This window comes from Phodopus roborovskii, unplaced genomic scaffold (assembly GCF_943737965.1).
Source record: "Phodopus roborovskii unplaced genomic scaffold, PHOROB, whole genome shotgun sequence".
NCBI classification, from domain to species: Eukaryota; Metazoa; Chordata; class Mammalia; order Rodentia; family Cricetidae; genus Phodopus; species Phodopus roborovskii.
The window spans coordinates 38,853,849-38,868,993 of NW_026126410.1; the positions used below are offsets into that span (position 1 = coordinate 38,853,849).

At 37.1% G+C, this 15,145-nt stretch overlaps 1 protein-coding gene across 1 annotated transcript in view; it reads left to right on the forward strand.

Annotated features, from left to right (window-relative positions):
• The window catches only part of Ctnnd2 (catenin delta 2), a 791,514-nt gene that overhangs the window by 139,007 nt on the left and 637,362 nt on the right, over positions 1 to 15,145 (forward strand). The window contains exon 2 of the mRNA XM_051182606.1: positions 2,781 to 2,917. Within this exon, the coding sequence (XP_051038563.1) occupies positions 2,781 to 2,917 (137 nt within the window). The remainder of the gene's footprint in view (positions 1 to 2,780; positions 2,918 to 15,145) is intronic.

Sequence of the window (15,145 nt, forward strand, 5' to 3'; positions counted from 1 at the left end):
GGGCTGACTAACATTAAAATTGGCAGAAGGAGTTTTATTTGAAGATTTGTAGAAAAGGTTCTCTCCCTGCCAGAGACTGTTCTACCCAGTCTGGACACTCAGGCAGAGCCAGTTCATAAGAACACAGCTCTGAAATCACCTTGACTTGCATCCCTACCTTCTTGAAAATTCTTCCTTCAGATTATTTCCAGATGTAATAGCTTCACACAAACGTTCTCATTTAGGATGCAGATTGGAATTGCTTCCAAGACTCCACTATGGGCTGTTTATCCATGCAACTTTGTGTTTGTCATTAATGATACCTTTTATTCTCGAGTGTAAGTAGTTACAGAGCAAAGGTACAGACTATTGAACAGTAAAAAAACACATGCAGGATTCATTCCCATATTTTTTATCTCTAGGAATTTGTGTATTGAGAAAATGCCTCCCCCCAAAAAAAGGCCAGGCAGTGGTGGCACATGCCTTTAATTCCAGCACTCGGGAGGCAGAGGCAGGTGGATATCTGTGAGTTCCATGCCAGCCTGGTCTACAGGGTGAATGCCAGGATAGACTCCAAAGCTACAGACAAAAACCTGTCTTGACAAACCACAAAGAAAAAGAAAAAAATGCCATAAATTCCAAAATGAGACAGATATTATACATAAGCATTAGGTAAATCAATTTTGAAATGTATGTTTATCAGATGTGAAGTATTAATTACATAATTAAGCCATACAGGATGTGTTTTGGACACTAGAAACTATTCAAAAGATATTGCTGAACAATATAACCTCTTCATTAATGCTCTATATAAAAATCAGGTAGTCACATCTTCAATAAAGCAAATGTATTTCTGTATCTGGGAAGGTAGGTTTGCTGAAGCTTTTCTCCCTTCCTCTCTCCCTCCCTCCCTCCCTCCCTTCCTCCCTCCATCCCCTCTCCTCCTTCTCTCCCTCCCTCCCTTCTCCCTTTCTTCTTCCCTCCCTTCTCCCTTTCTCCCTCCTGTCCTCCCTCCCTTTGTTTCTTTATTTCGAGGTTCAGAACTTTTATGCTCCTGCTGAAGCAGTTCAGAGCTTGGTTCTGGCAGGTCCTTCCCACATTCCCTTTGTCTCTTCTTAGTAGACCACAAGGTAAGTTTGGGAGCAAGTGTTACAGTCTTTGTTTCTCAGGCTAGTAGTGACCAATGGTAAAGTCATTTAAGTAGCATCCATTCTATTGGTTTCCATCCTTTGAAATAGACATCTTGAACTATAGCATCTCTCCTCTAGTCATATTTGTAATGATCTTTATTGTGTATTCAGATTCTGGTTTGTTAATCTTTCTCCTAAACACACTCATGTGTTCTGTTTACAATGGACTTAATTTCCAATGCTAGCCTGATCCCCCATGTGATATTATAAGTAACTTACTTCAAGAGTTGGTGAGTTGAAACGTTCAGTGAGGGGTTTGACTGACACATTATTATTACTTATTTTGGATAAAATAAGATTTAAATGGTCTTTCTTAGATTTTCATAACCCAGTATTATTAAACAATTGTAACATGTTATGTAGAGTAAGAGTATCTATAGCAATTCTACATCAGTATCAAAGCTAGGATGCTCAGAGAGGGTGTCATTCATACATAGCAAACTCTTGTGTATATGAGTAACATTGGTCCCAGAGGTACATATAATACTGTTGTGTGGGTCTGAAAATGACTTTTATTCATCCTTAGCCTTTTATTAGGGTGCTGTGGAAAACTTTGTCCTAGTTTTCTAACACTTTCTGTATTAATGATCATTTGTATGGGAACCATGTACCTGGAAGAGCAGTCTTTGTCTTATACTATTCACACTGACAGTGATGGAGCGCGTGTCTGCTCTGTAAAAGGCCCTGGGTTCAATCCTCGGCACTGTTAAAATACGTACATGCCCAAATGTATTCATACATATATCATTACCATCATCATAACCATTTCTCAGAGTTACAGAGAATCAAGAAGCCCAAGTTCAAGGCATGCCAGAGTCAGTGTCTGGTGATGCCTAAGTCCTGCTTCATACATACATTTTTTCATATGGTAGAAGAGGGAGGGGTCCCTTCTGGGCTATGTTATCATAGCATCAACACACTCATGAGAGCTTTTACTCAATAGCATAATCAGTCGCCAAAGGCTCACCACCTCATGTCATTAATATTTGATTCTGTGTGAATTTGATCAATATAATGGAACAAAAATAACTTTGGGGAATCTTATGTTTAGCCTGCACTAGTGTGTCCATTTTGCGTTGGTGCTAATGTGAGTTGAGTTTCTGATTTCTTTCTTAAACTCAGAGGTTTCTGTCTGCTCTCTGGCAGGGTATTAACTATTTCTGTATTTAAGAAGACTGACCAGACTTGCTTTTGATATCCTTTAGTTATTGATAATAATTGGTCATTTACATTGTGTGAGTTTTCTTATAAAGGGGGATACGTAATAGATTATCTTGAAAACATACAAACATAAAAGAGTAGTACATTTGTATAAGTCAGATGTCAATCTGTAGTTAGACTAGATTCTTAAACTCTGTTTTTATTCCTTTTTTCATCCTTATTATCTTGCTTCTACCTTATCATAATTTATTGTCCCACATGCAGGGTAAAAGAGAACAAAAGTGTCCCTTTGCTGTCTCAGACTTGGTTGGGGTTGATACATAGTGACATTTTCTTTGACTTCACTTGTTGGGACAGCTTGTAATTTTCATTTCTCCAACTGTATTCCCCATAGCTGTGTCTGTTTATGGTTATGTCTGGCTGGTCTGAGCTTGCCCTTTTTTATTACAGGAGCTATGCCTGTCCCAGATCAGCCTCCTTCAGCTTCAGAGAAGACCAGCTCCTTGAGTCCAGGCTTAAACACTTCCAATGGGGACGGTTCCGAGACAGAGACCACCTCTGCCATCCTCGCCTCTGTCAAAGAACAGGTAGGAGCATTCCATTTGTGTCTCATTAATGGGGGCACTTGAAAATTGCTTCTTTGCGTGAGCATTGATGGTTACATTATTTGAGAATAATAATTTTATGCTGGTGTTTGTTAGATAAATAATACTAAAATATGGTTAAAACTGTTTTTGGTGTCATGCTGTTACTTAGGCAGCTTTTCTTAAAAACATCGTCCATCATATTCTATAAGGAGAAGAATAGTTTCATGGAGTTGAATTTTTGGATGATTTTGATTAATATTTATTGTTGTTGGGGGTTTCAGGTCAAATAGTTGGTATACTAAAATAATATCTAATAAACTGTAAACAGTTGTTAGTTGCAAGGCTAAAACTTGAGACTATGTTATTAATAATTGAGTATATTAGGTATATTAGTAGGAGAAGGGAAAATGCCCTTCCTGGTGTTTTTTTTATGGCTAATAATTTTTTTTGGGGGGTGGGGAATGCTGGGTTACACTGGTATATTAAAGATTTGTGGAAACATTAATACTTTAGAGTTTAAGAAAAATCAGTAAAATTCATCATATAAAATATGTTAATTACAATAAAGGAAAAATTTCTACCCTTTTCCTGCCAAAGTCATCAAAATATGATTGACTTCTCAGATATGACATCACTATAAAAATAGATTTCTATAAAAAAAATAAGCAAAATTCAAGTCTGAGATTTAAAAAGAAACTGTTCCATGGATGCTATGTTTCTTGTAAATCAAGGACGGTGAATGACGATAGAAATCTGGATGAAGACTCATATTTTCTTCTGAATATATTTAGGCAATAAAGCAGGATTCTTATTTTAACTTTCACAGTTTATAGAGAATGCAGTATTATAACTTGAAACCTGACCCATATAATGTGTAGATGGTTTAATAAGCATTTCTACCTGTGAAATAAATTCAGGCTGCTTTCTTCCAGTTATTTTGAAGTCAACAATGAATTTTTGCAGACTTTAGTTGCACTGTGATGTTGTAGGACATTAGACAAATTCTTCTGTTCAATTATATTTTGTTCTCCAGTGCTCTACCTCTCCACTCCCTCATACCCTAATCTCTTTGGGCCTCACTCAGCTTTCCAGTGGGTTTGAATTGTTTTATTCTGTGATGCTGGCTTAGCAAAAGCATTGTAGGAAAGTGACACAATAGTAGCAGGAACACTGTGGCAGAGCACAGCCCAAAGGTGGGGCAATTCAGAACATTCACTGCTCTGTATGCACAATGAACGGGTACAGAAGAAGCAGATATTGTTTAATTAGCGGGGCTGATTTGATAAGTGTAGAAGCCACCTATATGTCAGTCTATCAATGAAGCCAAAGGATATGCCATTGACAGGAAAGATTAATGATACTGTCAGACTTGCTCTGCCCCCCCCCCAGCCCCTTTTAGGAAGTGATGGCTAAATAGGTCTATAGGGAGAGCTGAGTCAATGCATTTGATGGTCTAGAGTAGGAAAATGTTGAGTAGGAGTTTGTGCTGCTCCATGAGTTTGCTAGTGAAAACCCCACTCTTGAGTTTTCTGTTCATTCTAAGGAAAAGAGGATCTGGGAACCCAGCAGGGGCTCATGCCAGTCCAGGAAATCAAGGTACTTCCTCACCATAGTTGAACTAGTCTGGTGTCTTTGAATTTGACATGGAAGTCTTCCTGAAACACTGACTTTAGTTCAGTGATAAAATGTAAAATGTGAGCTGAAAATTTAACAAGGAAATGGCAAGACATGTCTAATGACAAATACAGTGTTTTATTGTGGGACTCAGTCCTATAGCTTATAATGAGTGAAAAAGGCATGCCTACTCAAGGTCCTATGTAGAGAAACTTCAGATCATTACAACATTACCATCTCTGAAAGGGACACATAAAGTTAGACAGTTGTGTAGTTGTTGGTTTGATATACTCTCATGTAACCCAGTCTGAGCTTGAACTCATCATTTATCTAAAGAAATTGACTTTGAATTTCTGATTCCCCTGCCCCTACAATTACAAGCATGTACAAAAATGCATGGATTATGAAATTTTGAGGATTCAATCCAGGGGTGCTTGGAGGCTAGAAAAGTACTCTAGAGTCACATGTTGTGTCCAAGTTTAGGCAGCTGTTATATGTTTGTAGATAACCAGTATTTTTAAGATCTTATGGATTTACGAGTTTTGATGGTTCATAGAAGGATAAAATCTGCTTCACCAAGCATGCTAACCACAACTGTACCAAGTGGATATAACCAGAAAGACTTGTCTACATAGGACATAATGAAGGGCTTATTGCAGATTCAGATGTGAGCTGGGTCTTAGTTCCTCTCCAGTTACAGTTTCAGTTTTGTACAGAAGAACATTTCTATGATGCCAGTGTGAATCAATATCTTATATAAAATTAAAGTTATTGCTTTGCAATATATAGACAAACATGCCCAAGGAAATACTATAGCCATAGACATGAAATAAGCATATTTGAAACAATATGGGGAGATAGTTGATATAAGACAGTGGTGCTTTCAGGCAGAAAAAGCAAATTATTAGGGAGTGTGTGGTATTTCAGGCAGTGGGTTATTGACAATAGTTAAGTAAACTACACATTAAAAAGTAGATAAACAAGCTGAGAGACAGCTCAGTGGTTAGGGGCGCTGGCTGTTCTTGGTGTGCTTAACCACTGGGCTCTATACTCAGTACTCCTATGGCAGCTCACAGTGGTCTCTGCAGTTTTAACACTGCTGCCCTCTTCTGATGTCTGCAGGGGGCAGGCACATGGTGCACACACAGAGGCAGGCAAACCATTCATACACAAAATGAAGGTTACAAAAAAAAAGAATGAGACAGAAGGAAAACATGAATAAAGATAGCGTTAGAAGGAAAACATCAAGAAAAAAGGTAAAGTTAGAAAGTAAATACCAGGAATGAAAAAAGGAAATCATCAGGAAAGTAAAGAATAGATGATGCAAAAAACAAAAATGAATAAAGTAAATGCCTATATATATATATATATATATATATATATATATATATATATATAGTGAAAATTAGAAAATACACAAGAGGAAATATATGCCATAGTGTAACAAATGTTTATAGACCTAATAGTACACTTTTTAATGTTGACGAGAAAAAGAATAGACTAGACTAGAAGACAAAGTAAAGCATAAATGTGAAATTCACAGGAGAAAATGCAAACATATCTTCTACAACTTCAGATTTATATATATATATATATATATATATATATATATATATATATATATATAAAATCTATCTATGTGTGGATATTTAGTACAATGCTTATTTGTGGGGTCACAAAAATCTAGTAGAATATTTGCTAGCAAAAGTAGAACAGTGACAAATCCTTTCTGTCAATAATGTAATCATTGATAAATGTGAATTGGAGCAATGTAAGTAGCATTTGAAAACAAAATTGTGAGACATTGTATAAGGAATGCTATATGATGATGTTAGCCTGTTCATGAGACCATGAACTGCTATTAAAAAAATAAATAAATAAAAGGAATTGAAGTTGGGTAGGTAAGGAAATGGTGAGGGAAGTAGGGAGAGATGAAAAATATGATCCAAACATATTGAATGAAAAATTATTAAGAGTGGATGGCAGGTATGTGGCCTGATCCTTGGGGGTGGGGGATCCCTGGTAGTGGCACCAGGACCCATCCCAGGAGCTTGAACTGGCTTTTTGGAGCCCATTCCCTATGGTGGGATATCTTGCTCAGCCTTGGTACAGCAGGGAGCAGCTTGGTCCTGCCTCGACTTTGTATGTCAGACTTTGTTGACTCCCCAGAGGAGTGGATGGGGATGGGAGGACGGGAGGGGGGATCTTGGGTTTGTATGTAAAATGAAAAATATTTTTTAATAAAAAATAAAAATGAATTACTTTAAAATTACTTGTAATATTCTAGAGAACTGAAGAGAAAAAGATAAAAATGTTACCTGTGATTATACTGATCATGGTGTGTGATTCCTTAGGAAGATTTGTGAATATTCTGTGTTCATAGGGGAAATCAGAAGTTACATCCTAGGCTAGACCTGTAGCACTGAACTACACTTCTACTCGAAAAATTCTTGAGGAGAAGAATATAACAAAACCTGAAGTTTGATTCTTTTTAGTTAAAGAATTCACCGTTTGGCTTTGGGGAGCGAAGCTGAGATTCTTCTGTGGTAGATGATCAAGATGAGAAGGAATCAAACTTCTTCCTGGGAACTTGACATAGAGCAAGCTGAGGGGCGCCAGGGAGATGTGTGGTCTGGTGTACAGTATTTTCTTAGGGGAAATGAGAAATCCACGAGGAACATACATAGGAGAGTTCTTGAGGTAGCCTGACTCAGATAACCCATCACATCTGTGTTGGGGGATTTTAGTACTAAACAATTTTAAACGATCATTTTCTCTCTTAAGTTTAACTTTTATTCATACAGTTTAAACAAATGAATGATATACCTACCAAGCTTTGTGTCTTCATAAAAAGTGACTATAAAAGTTAGGCTTTTATTTTTTAAGTTTTCTTTTTATTCAAGTGTATGTAGGTGTGCCTGTGTAAGTGTATGCCATTTGTCCAAGTGTCCTTAGAGGTCAAAGAGTGTATAGTGTCACTTGGAACTGGTTTTATGGGTAGTTATTGGACACCTTCCTTTCGATGCTGATCTTCTGATACACACACACACACACACACACACACACACACACACACACATTCAGCCCTAGTTATTAATTTTTATCATTAACAATAACATATATAATACATCTCTGTATTTTTCATTGGAGGAATATAATTGTATCTCCATTCTGTAGGTAATTGTGAAGACTGCCTATTTGAGTCAAAATCCCACATATTAACAGGGAATTTCAAGTATTATATTTTATGATACCACATCATGTTCTAATCCTGTCTCTTTGGAAGTCAGTTACTCCTGCAACAGGGAAGCCATTCTTTTGTACAGCAGGCATATGTTCTGAATATCTTATCTCCCAGTACGTTGAATAATTCATTAACTCATCTAGCCGCCATACCAAGAACCTTATCCTGTCAGTATACACTAGGGCAATGTTCGCAATGAAGATCTAGGAGAGTTCATTAGAATGAGTTCTTAATGAGACACAGGCTGGAAGCAAACTTTGAATGGAAATAAATTCTAGTTCATAATCATAGACTGAAACATACTACACCATGTTTTGTGAAACGCTTGCTACCGCACAGGAAGACATGAGTGAAATGTGTATAAGACGAGTCCTTGAACACAGCAGTCCTGCATTGTTCTACATAAATGTGTTCATTGATTTTTCTCTTTCCTGCAATTTCCTGTCTTGATTGCCACTTAATTGGCAGATTTTCCACTTTTGTTTTAGCATAAATAGATGGCCTAGCATGATAGGTGGTTAGTTAAATCCCATGTGTAAGTTTTCTTGTCTCAGAATCCTGCCTCATTTCCAACAGTTACCAGGTCTCTCCTCCTATGTGATTTTGGAGAGATACCTAATTTTTATTTCTTGCCTTATAACTGAGTGTGCCTCACCAAGAGAGTAGAGAAGGATGAGGGGTCATTGTATGGTGAGGGTGTGATACCAATCATTTGGATAAATTAGCAGAATAGTACCTTTATTGCAGTCAAAGGGCATAATTCAGTAGTGTTTACCAAGTTCCTATTGTGTGATCAGGACTATGATTATGAAGGTTGATTCTCAGGCTTGGGTTTTGCCTTCATGACAGATATGTGATGCATTTAGAATGTAAGGATGGTTGGGGCCATGTGAGTCAGAAGGCTTAGGAGAGCTGGTCTTAGAATTTATGATGGGAATGATCCATGGCTCAAGTAACTGATGTTTACCTGAATGTCATCGAGTGGAAAAGAGTGATCTGAATTCAGCGTACAAGTGGAGTGGAGAGAATTTAACCTTTTCAAAAGGGCTAGGACAAAAACCAAAGCAAAACAGAAACAAAATAAAACAAAAAACAAACAAACAAACAAACAAAAAAAAAAAAAAAAAAAAAAAAAAAAAAAGCCCAAATGGCTGGAAAGCCAGTCTGTCTGAATCTCATTCAGGAAATTTGTGTTATTGTTTTTATTGTCATCACACTGGCCCTGTCCACTGGTTTGAGGTCATAATTCAGAATACATATTCTGAAAAAGATTACTTACTGAAATGCTGATGGAGAAGCGGTTTCATGGTCACACTGTAAATGATGATGTAAGCCTGGGAATGGGTACTTAAAACTAGAAACTGGAAAGCAACCATCAACAGTGCCAAGACTTACGTTAAAACCATGAAAATGAGGAAATTGAATAGGAAAAGGAGACAACATGTCTGTCCTGTCTGACAGCTGTTGTGAGAGTGCAAAGGAAGTTGTGAGGAAGGCCTAGCACTCTCTCCAGTGGGGAAGAGAGAGACCAGTAATTTATTCTTCACTGCCAGAGAACAAGCTTGCCTGCCTGTGATCTGCTGGAGAAAAACCACTCTGGTCTTCAAATACATGTCTTCATTTAAAAAACAATTGTATGATGTTGATATTCTCTCCTAGAACCGAATTTGTATTCATCACACTTTATAACATTTGCCTTTGTTTCCTTTGCAGTGAATGTGAATATTACATTTGCTGTTTGCAATACTATGAATTCCCTGGGAATATACTTTTGATTAAAAATAACATCTTCTCTGTTATTTGGCCACTATATCATTTGATAATCACATGCTTCCAAAAATTAGTATCCAGGTGTAGTTTTCTTACTTACAATTTTTTGCATGCATGTCTGTATTGTGCACACATCTATGTTTGTTTGCGTGTGTTTATGTGTGTGTGAAGGCCAGAAGTTGCTTTCCACCATCACCTTATATGTTGTCTCACTTGAGTCTGTAGTTAACCAATTTTTCTAGTCTAAATAGCTAGGTTAATGCAAGCATCCTCAGTATTTGTCCTCTACATGGTTGGGATTACAGGTGGCCTGCCACACATACCTGAAATTTAAGGAAGTACCAGATATCCAGACACCGGTTCTTGCCATTACTTGGCTAGTGCCTTTATCCTCTCCCTCTGATGCATGCCCCAAATACTCCATGTCTTTTTTTATAAGGTAGGAGAAATCACTAGTCTTACTTAGTGCTTCTTGGTACTCTCAAACTATGTGAGTTAGATAAGCAACTTTTAAAGGAATTCTACCATCCAAGTATACTCAGTAGTGAATAGGTCACACAGGTGATTTCTGGGCACACACTAGTCTATATAAAGGCATTTGTAGTAGCATTTACCAGCTGCTACTGTGTGATCAGGGCTGTGAATACAAAGATTGATTCTCAGAATTGGAGTTGGCCTTTATGAAAAGCATATATAATGAGTTTTAAAATGTAAATGTTGCAAAGTTTTACACATTATTAAATTCCAAACAGTTTACACAGAAAAACACCCAAAACAGTGACACCTTTGAGGCACTGATGCCTTATTGCTGTCATAGTTTTCCTCCTTCTTCCAGCATCAAACCCTTTGTAAATTAGATCCCGGATCTGAGAGGAATTTTATGGGCCAGCATTGAGTACACTGATGTCTCTTAGATAGCAAAAACAATGCTCTTGTTTATAGTCAGTTAATCCATTCAGTATAGGAAAACACAGAGATAAGGGCATTTTATGAGCTTCTATCCTGACTGAAACACTCGCTGTGTACTTGACACGTGGTGATGTGCCATAGAAAGGTATGCATAATTGTATGCATTTTTCTTTTCTTTTTTTTTTTTTTTTTTTTTATGACTCACCCTTGAGAACCCCATGTACACACTTGGGTCACCCTGACTCTTCCCCTGAGGAATTGGTCTTCTGTTAAGTAAGGCCCGTGATTTAAATATGTGTTAAATATGTCTCCAATTGTGATTTAAAAAAAAAAAAACTTTCTTAATTTTATGTAAAATTAAAATAAATTTTGATCTTTTGAATTGCTTCATCAGATGTCATCCCCCCCCTTTTTTTTTTAAATATATACCTCCTACATTTATGAATTTAAAGAACTAACTTAGTATGGTATATGTCTTAGGGTTTCTATGGCTGTGATGAAACACCATGACCAAAGAGCAAGTTAGGGAGGAAAGGGTTAATTAGGCATACACTTAAGTATTGCTGTTCATCACTGAAGGAATTCAGGACAGAAACTCAAACAGGGTAGGATCCCACAAGTTGGAGCTGATGTTGAGGTCTTGGGGGTGGGGATGCTTACTGGCTTGCTACTTATGGCTTGCTCAGCCCACCATCTTAGAGAACTCAGGACCAACATCCCAGGGATTATGCTGACCACCATGGGCTGGGCCTTCCCCATTGATCACTAATTGAGAAAATGTTTTACAGTGGAATCTCATGGAGATGTTTTCTCAAATGCAGCTCTTTTCTTTGTCAACTTTAATTTGTCTCAGATTGACACAAAACCAGCCAGTACAGTGTAGAAGAATACTATTTTAAAGATAAGATTATCTTTTCCCTTTATAAGATACTATTTTAATTACTACTCCCCAGTTTTTACATATTGCATGATCTTTTAACATTATTAATGATGCTACAAACACAGCTGATAACACAGTATGGAACATGACAGAGCCTTGGTAAGCATCCTCCAAACAGTATTTTGGAGAAGCATTTTGGGAGAGTAATGACAGAATTATTATCCATGGAGAGAAGGAAATTAAAACACCTTTGGGAAAGGTCAAGTACAGAAAGGATTACCTGCAGATACCAGTGAACTTTAGATTCATTAAGTCAGAAAGGGAAGGATTATGCATACCATAATACTAGCAGGGAAATTTTTCCACGTGTCAAAATTAAAAAGAAACGTGGTGCTTTATTCCTGACGTTTAAACTTTCTATTTTGTTTCAAGCCTTGCATGGAGAGAGAAGAATGGAAGCATGGTTGCCCCTCCGTTTTCTTACTAGATCAGCAGCTGCTTTAGGAGCACAGTGTTTTTCAAGGTGTGGGTTCAGATGGGAAGGTATTGCTGGGAGCTTGCAAAGTGGGGTGTCTGTAGGTTAAGATACAGTTTATAACAAAGATAGGACAGAACCTCAGAACAGGACGTCTGCATGTCACAGACAAAGATGACTGGGTGTCTAGAGCTCTGGAGTCAGGTAGGTCAGAATAGTCACACTACACATGGGCAAACCTAGACATGAGGGACAGACAAGGCTAACAAGCTGTTAGAAACTTGGGAGTTAATGCTACAAGTCACCAGTTGTGAGACACTAATTCCAAAAAATATGGAGACATCATCTTTCTTTCCCACACCAATCTCATCTTACTTATGTGTTCCATTGTTTCCTGTGAGGTATTTTGTCTTTGTCTCTTAAAACAGATTTTCTCTAAAAATATTCTGAATACATCTGTCCTCAAGACATTTCTGTATCTACTCCTCTGTTTGAAGACTTGAGCTCTATTCTAAGGGTGAACTTGTGCCCCTTTCTCCATAACTGCTGTTTGAGGGGTTCCTATGGCACTGGACGGTGGGACAACTCAGCATTGCATGCTAAGCAGTAAGGAAGCTTTTAGAATATAGAGATTGAAAAATGTTTTAATGCCTCTCATTATTCTTTCATATTTGTCAGAAGAAATCATCGTTAAATATTTATCATGTGAAATCATATTAAATATTTTAAATGTGATATTTAGTGTTTTATGGATTCTATGATGAAGGTTATTCTTGAATATTATGGGAAATCCACAAATACCAATATTTTCTTCTGAGTTTTATATGAAAATGTGATTATTGAGGTACAATGTTTATTTTAGCCTATCGTAGCTCATTTAACATATCAATAGTATTTTTATATTGTTAAATTTCTTTCTAACATTTTCTAATACATACAAAATATAAAATCATTGTGAATTATTTAATAGTATAATTTTATTTGAATTTTATACCATTGTTGGTCTTTTCCATGGAGTCAATTTTGTCATACTTTCTTGTACATAAGTCACTGGGTCTACTCTGACAGAGATGCCTGGAGCAAAGTTTTGAAAAAGAGTTTAACGACCCTTACAAACTCACTGGGAAAATATGTCATAATTAATTACTGATAAGAGCCTCAGGCAGGACAACAAAGCAGGAACTCTTGGAGTATAAAAATCAATTCCTCATGAGTGGTTTTCTCAGAGTAGGAAATGAACACATAGAACTCCAGGGAGAATAAGCAGGAAAAGCACTTGTTCCTCAGAAAAGCAGGGCCAAAATACTGTCAGCCTAGCATCTGTCCATCCAACATTCAGATATGTGGTAGGAATATCTAAGATAACACACAACATATTATGGAACAAGGAAGCATCCATAAATGGTATCACAAATAAAAATACTTTCTCAAAAGAGTATATATTAAGTATCTTTAAAATTGCATTATTTTATAAAATGCATATTAGCTAGTTTTTATAAATTCACATGTAAAACCTTTTATCAGGCATATAATTACTTTTTTATTTTATAACTTTTTCCTTAATATTTTTGTTTATGACAGAAATTCCTAAGACTAAAAATTTCTCAGCTTGTCTGCTTAAAAAAAAAAATGCATTCAAGGAGATTGCTGGGAAACTGAAATGAGACGTTGGAGCGTTTGCTTTCAGTTAGTGATGATTTTCACTACAGTGCACAATCTCCTGTCTTAAATACAACAACAGACATGTAATGTGCTTTCTGATTATCTTCCTAAGGAAATATTTTCCTACCACACAGGTTCTGTTCAGGCTAAGACAGATTCCCTTTTAGCTCTGAGCTCCGTTGTGATAGGGACAGAGAGGGGCTAACGATTATTGCATTCTGAGAGGGTCACTAATGATGATCTTATTGTACTTAGACACCTCAGTGTTGGTGAGTTACTTCTATGGATGGTGTGTAACACTTAGAGAATACCCAGTTAAATACAGTTTTGCTATATTGGAGCATTCCTATTGTTGAGAGTCAGCGTCTTGGACTGGAGTTACCTGTACCATGCATCAATGACATAGGTAAACATTCCCGAGGCAGGCTATCAATCATGTTCAAGTTGCTGTCACTCAGCTGCAATCATAAAAGGCACATCCAGGTTCAAGCCCTGGGCTGTAATTGAGCTTGCTCTGTGGCTTGCTGCCACTGGAATATGAAGACCAGCATTCTCCTTTTTCAATAATGATGGGTTCTGATTTCCGTGCTCTACTCTTGGCCGTAGCAATCAGCTAGACTACTTGCCTAATTATTGTGGGGGGAAAAATAAAAAAAAAGTACAACTCAATACCAATAAGGCAAAAAGAGAAAAAAAAATCACATTTGACATGCAATCCTCCACATTTAGATAGACAGGGCTAAATAGCTCCAATTACCAAGTCAATAGATTGAGTCATGTGGGGATGCATATGCAGTCTAACACAACCGGAATGTCATGCTTCCTTCTGGGTGAAGGTACACTCATATGAAGAATTAAAACAGCAGAGAAGTCAGTGTCAGATTTTCCCAGAGTTGGTTTAGGCATTCAGAAACAATTTTGTGTGTTGTTTAGATATTCATCTCTTATGTTGGAAGTGATATCCCCATGTGCCTATTCCTGAAACTGCTAAATCCATACATCCATGACAGAGGACAAGCCATGTACCCAAACAGTTTAGCATGGTGCCCAGATCACTTACTAGCAAAAGAATGTGCCGCTAACAAATAATCTTGCCTGTTCCAAATGCTATCGACATCCTGCCAAAAGACACAGGCAAGTTCTTCCTAAAATTATTAATCTAGAGTGGAAATATTCCCTTTGGGGAGCTCTGCTCAGATTGGGAGAAGCATTGCAGCTCTCCATGGAATAGTGTCCGAGAACTTGGTCTTAATAATGCCAGTGACAAAATAGACATCCATATCTAAGATGATGCAACATGAGAAATAGCTATTCTTGGAGCTTTGCTGGATTTCACAGTAGACTGGCATCAGAAACTTTGCCTGTGTATTGATGATTTAATATTTTTAATAAAGGTAAATTAGAAGTACATGTACAGTGCTGCCGTTAACTGGTAATAGCAATTAATAGGTACTGACATTTTATGAAACTTTGGCTAATTAATTTATTTTTTAAAGCATGCATTCAGATCCTACCAATTTTTTAGCCCAAATGATATTTCCCTCTCAGGATATATCTCTGTTCATTGACCCATCTACCAGTTGAAGGTCATTTGGGTTTCTTTAACTATTATGTGAAGCTATTCCTCAGATGTATGAACAAACATCTAGTCACTCCAAATAGGAAACTAAAGGG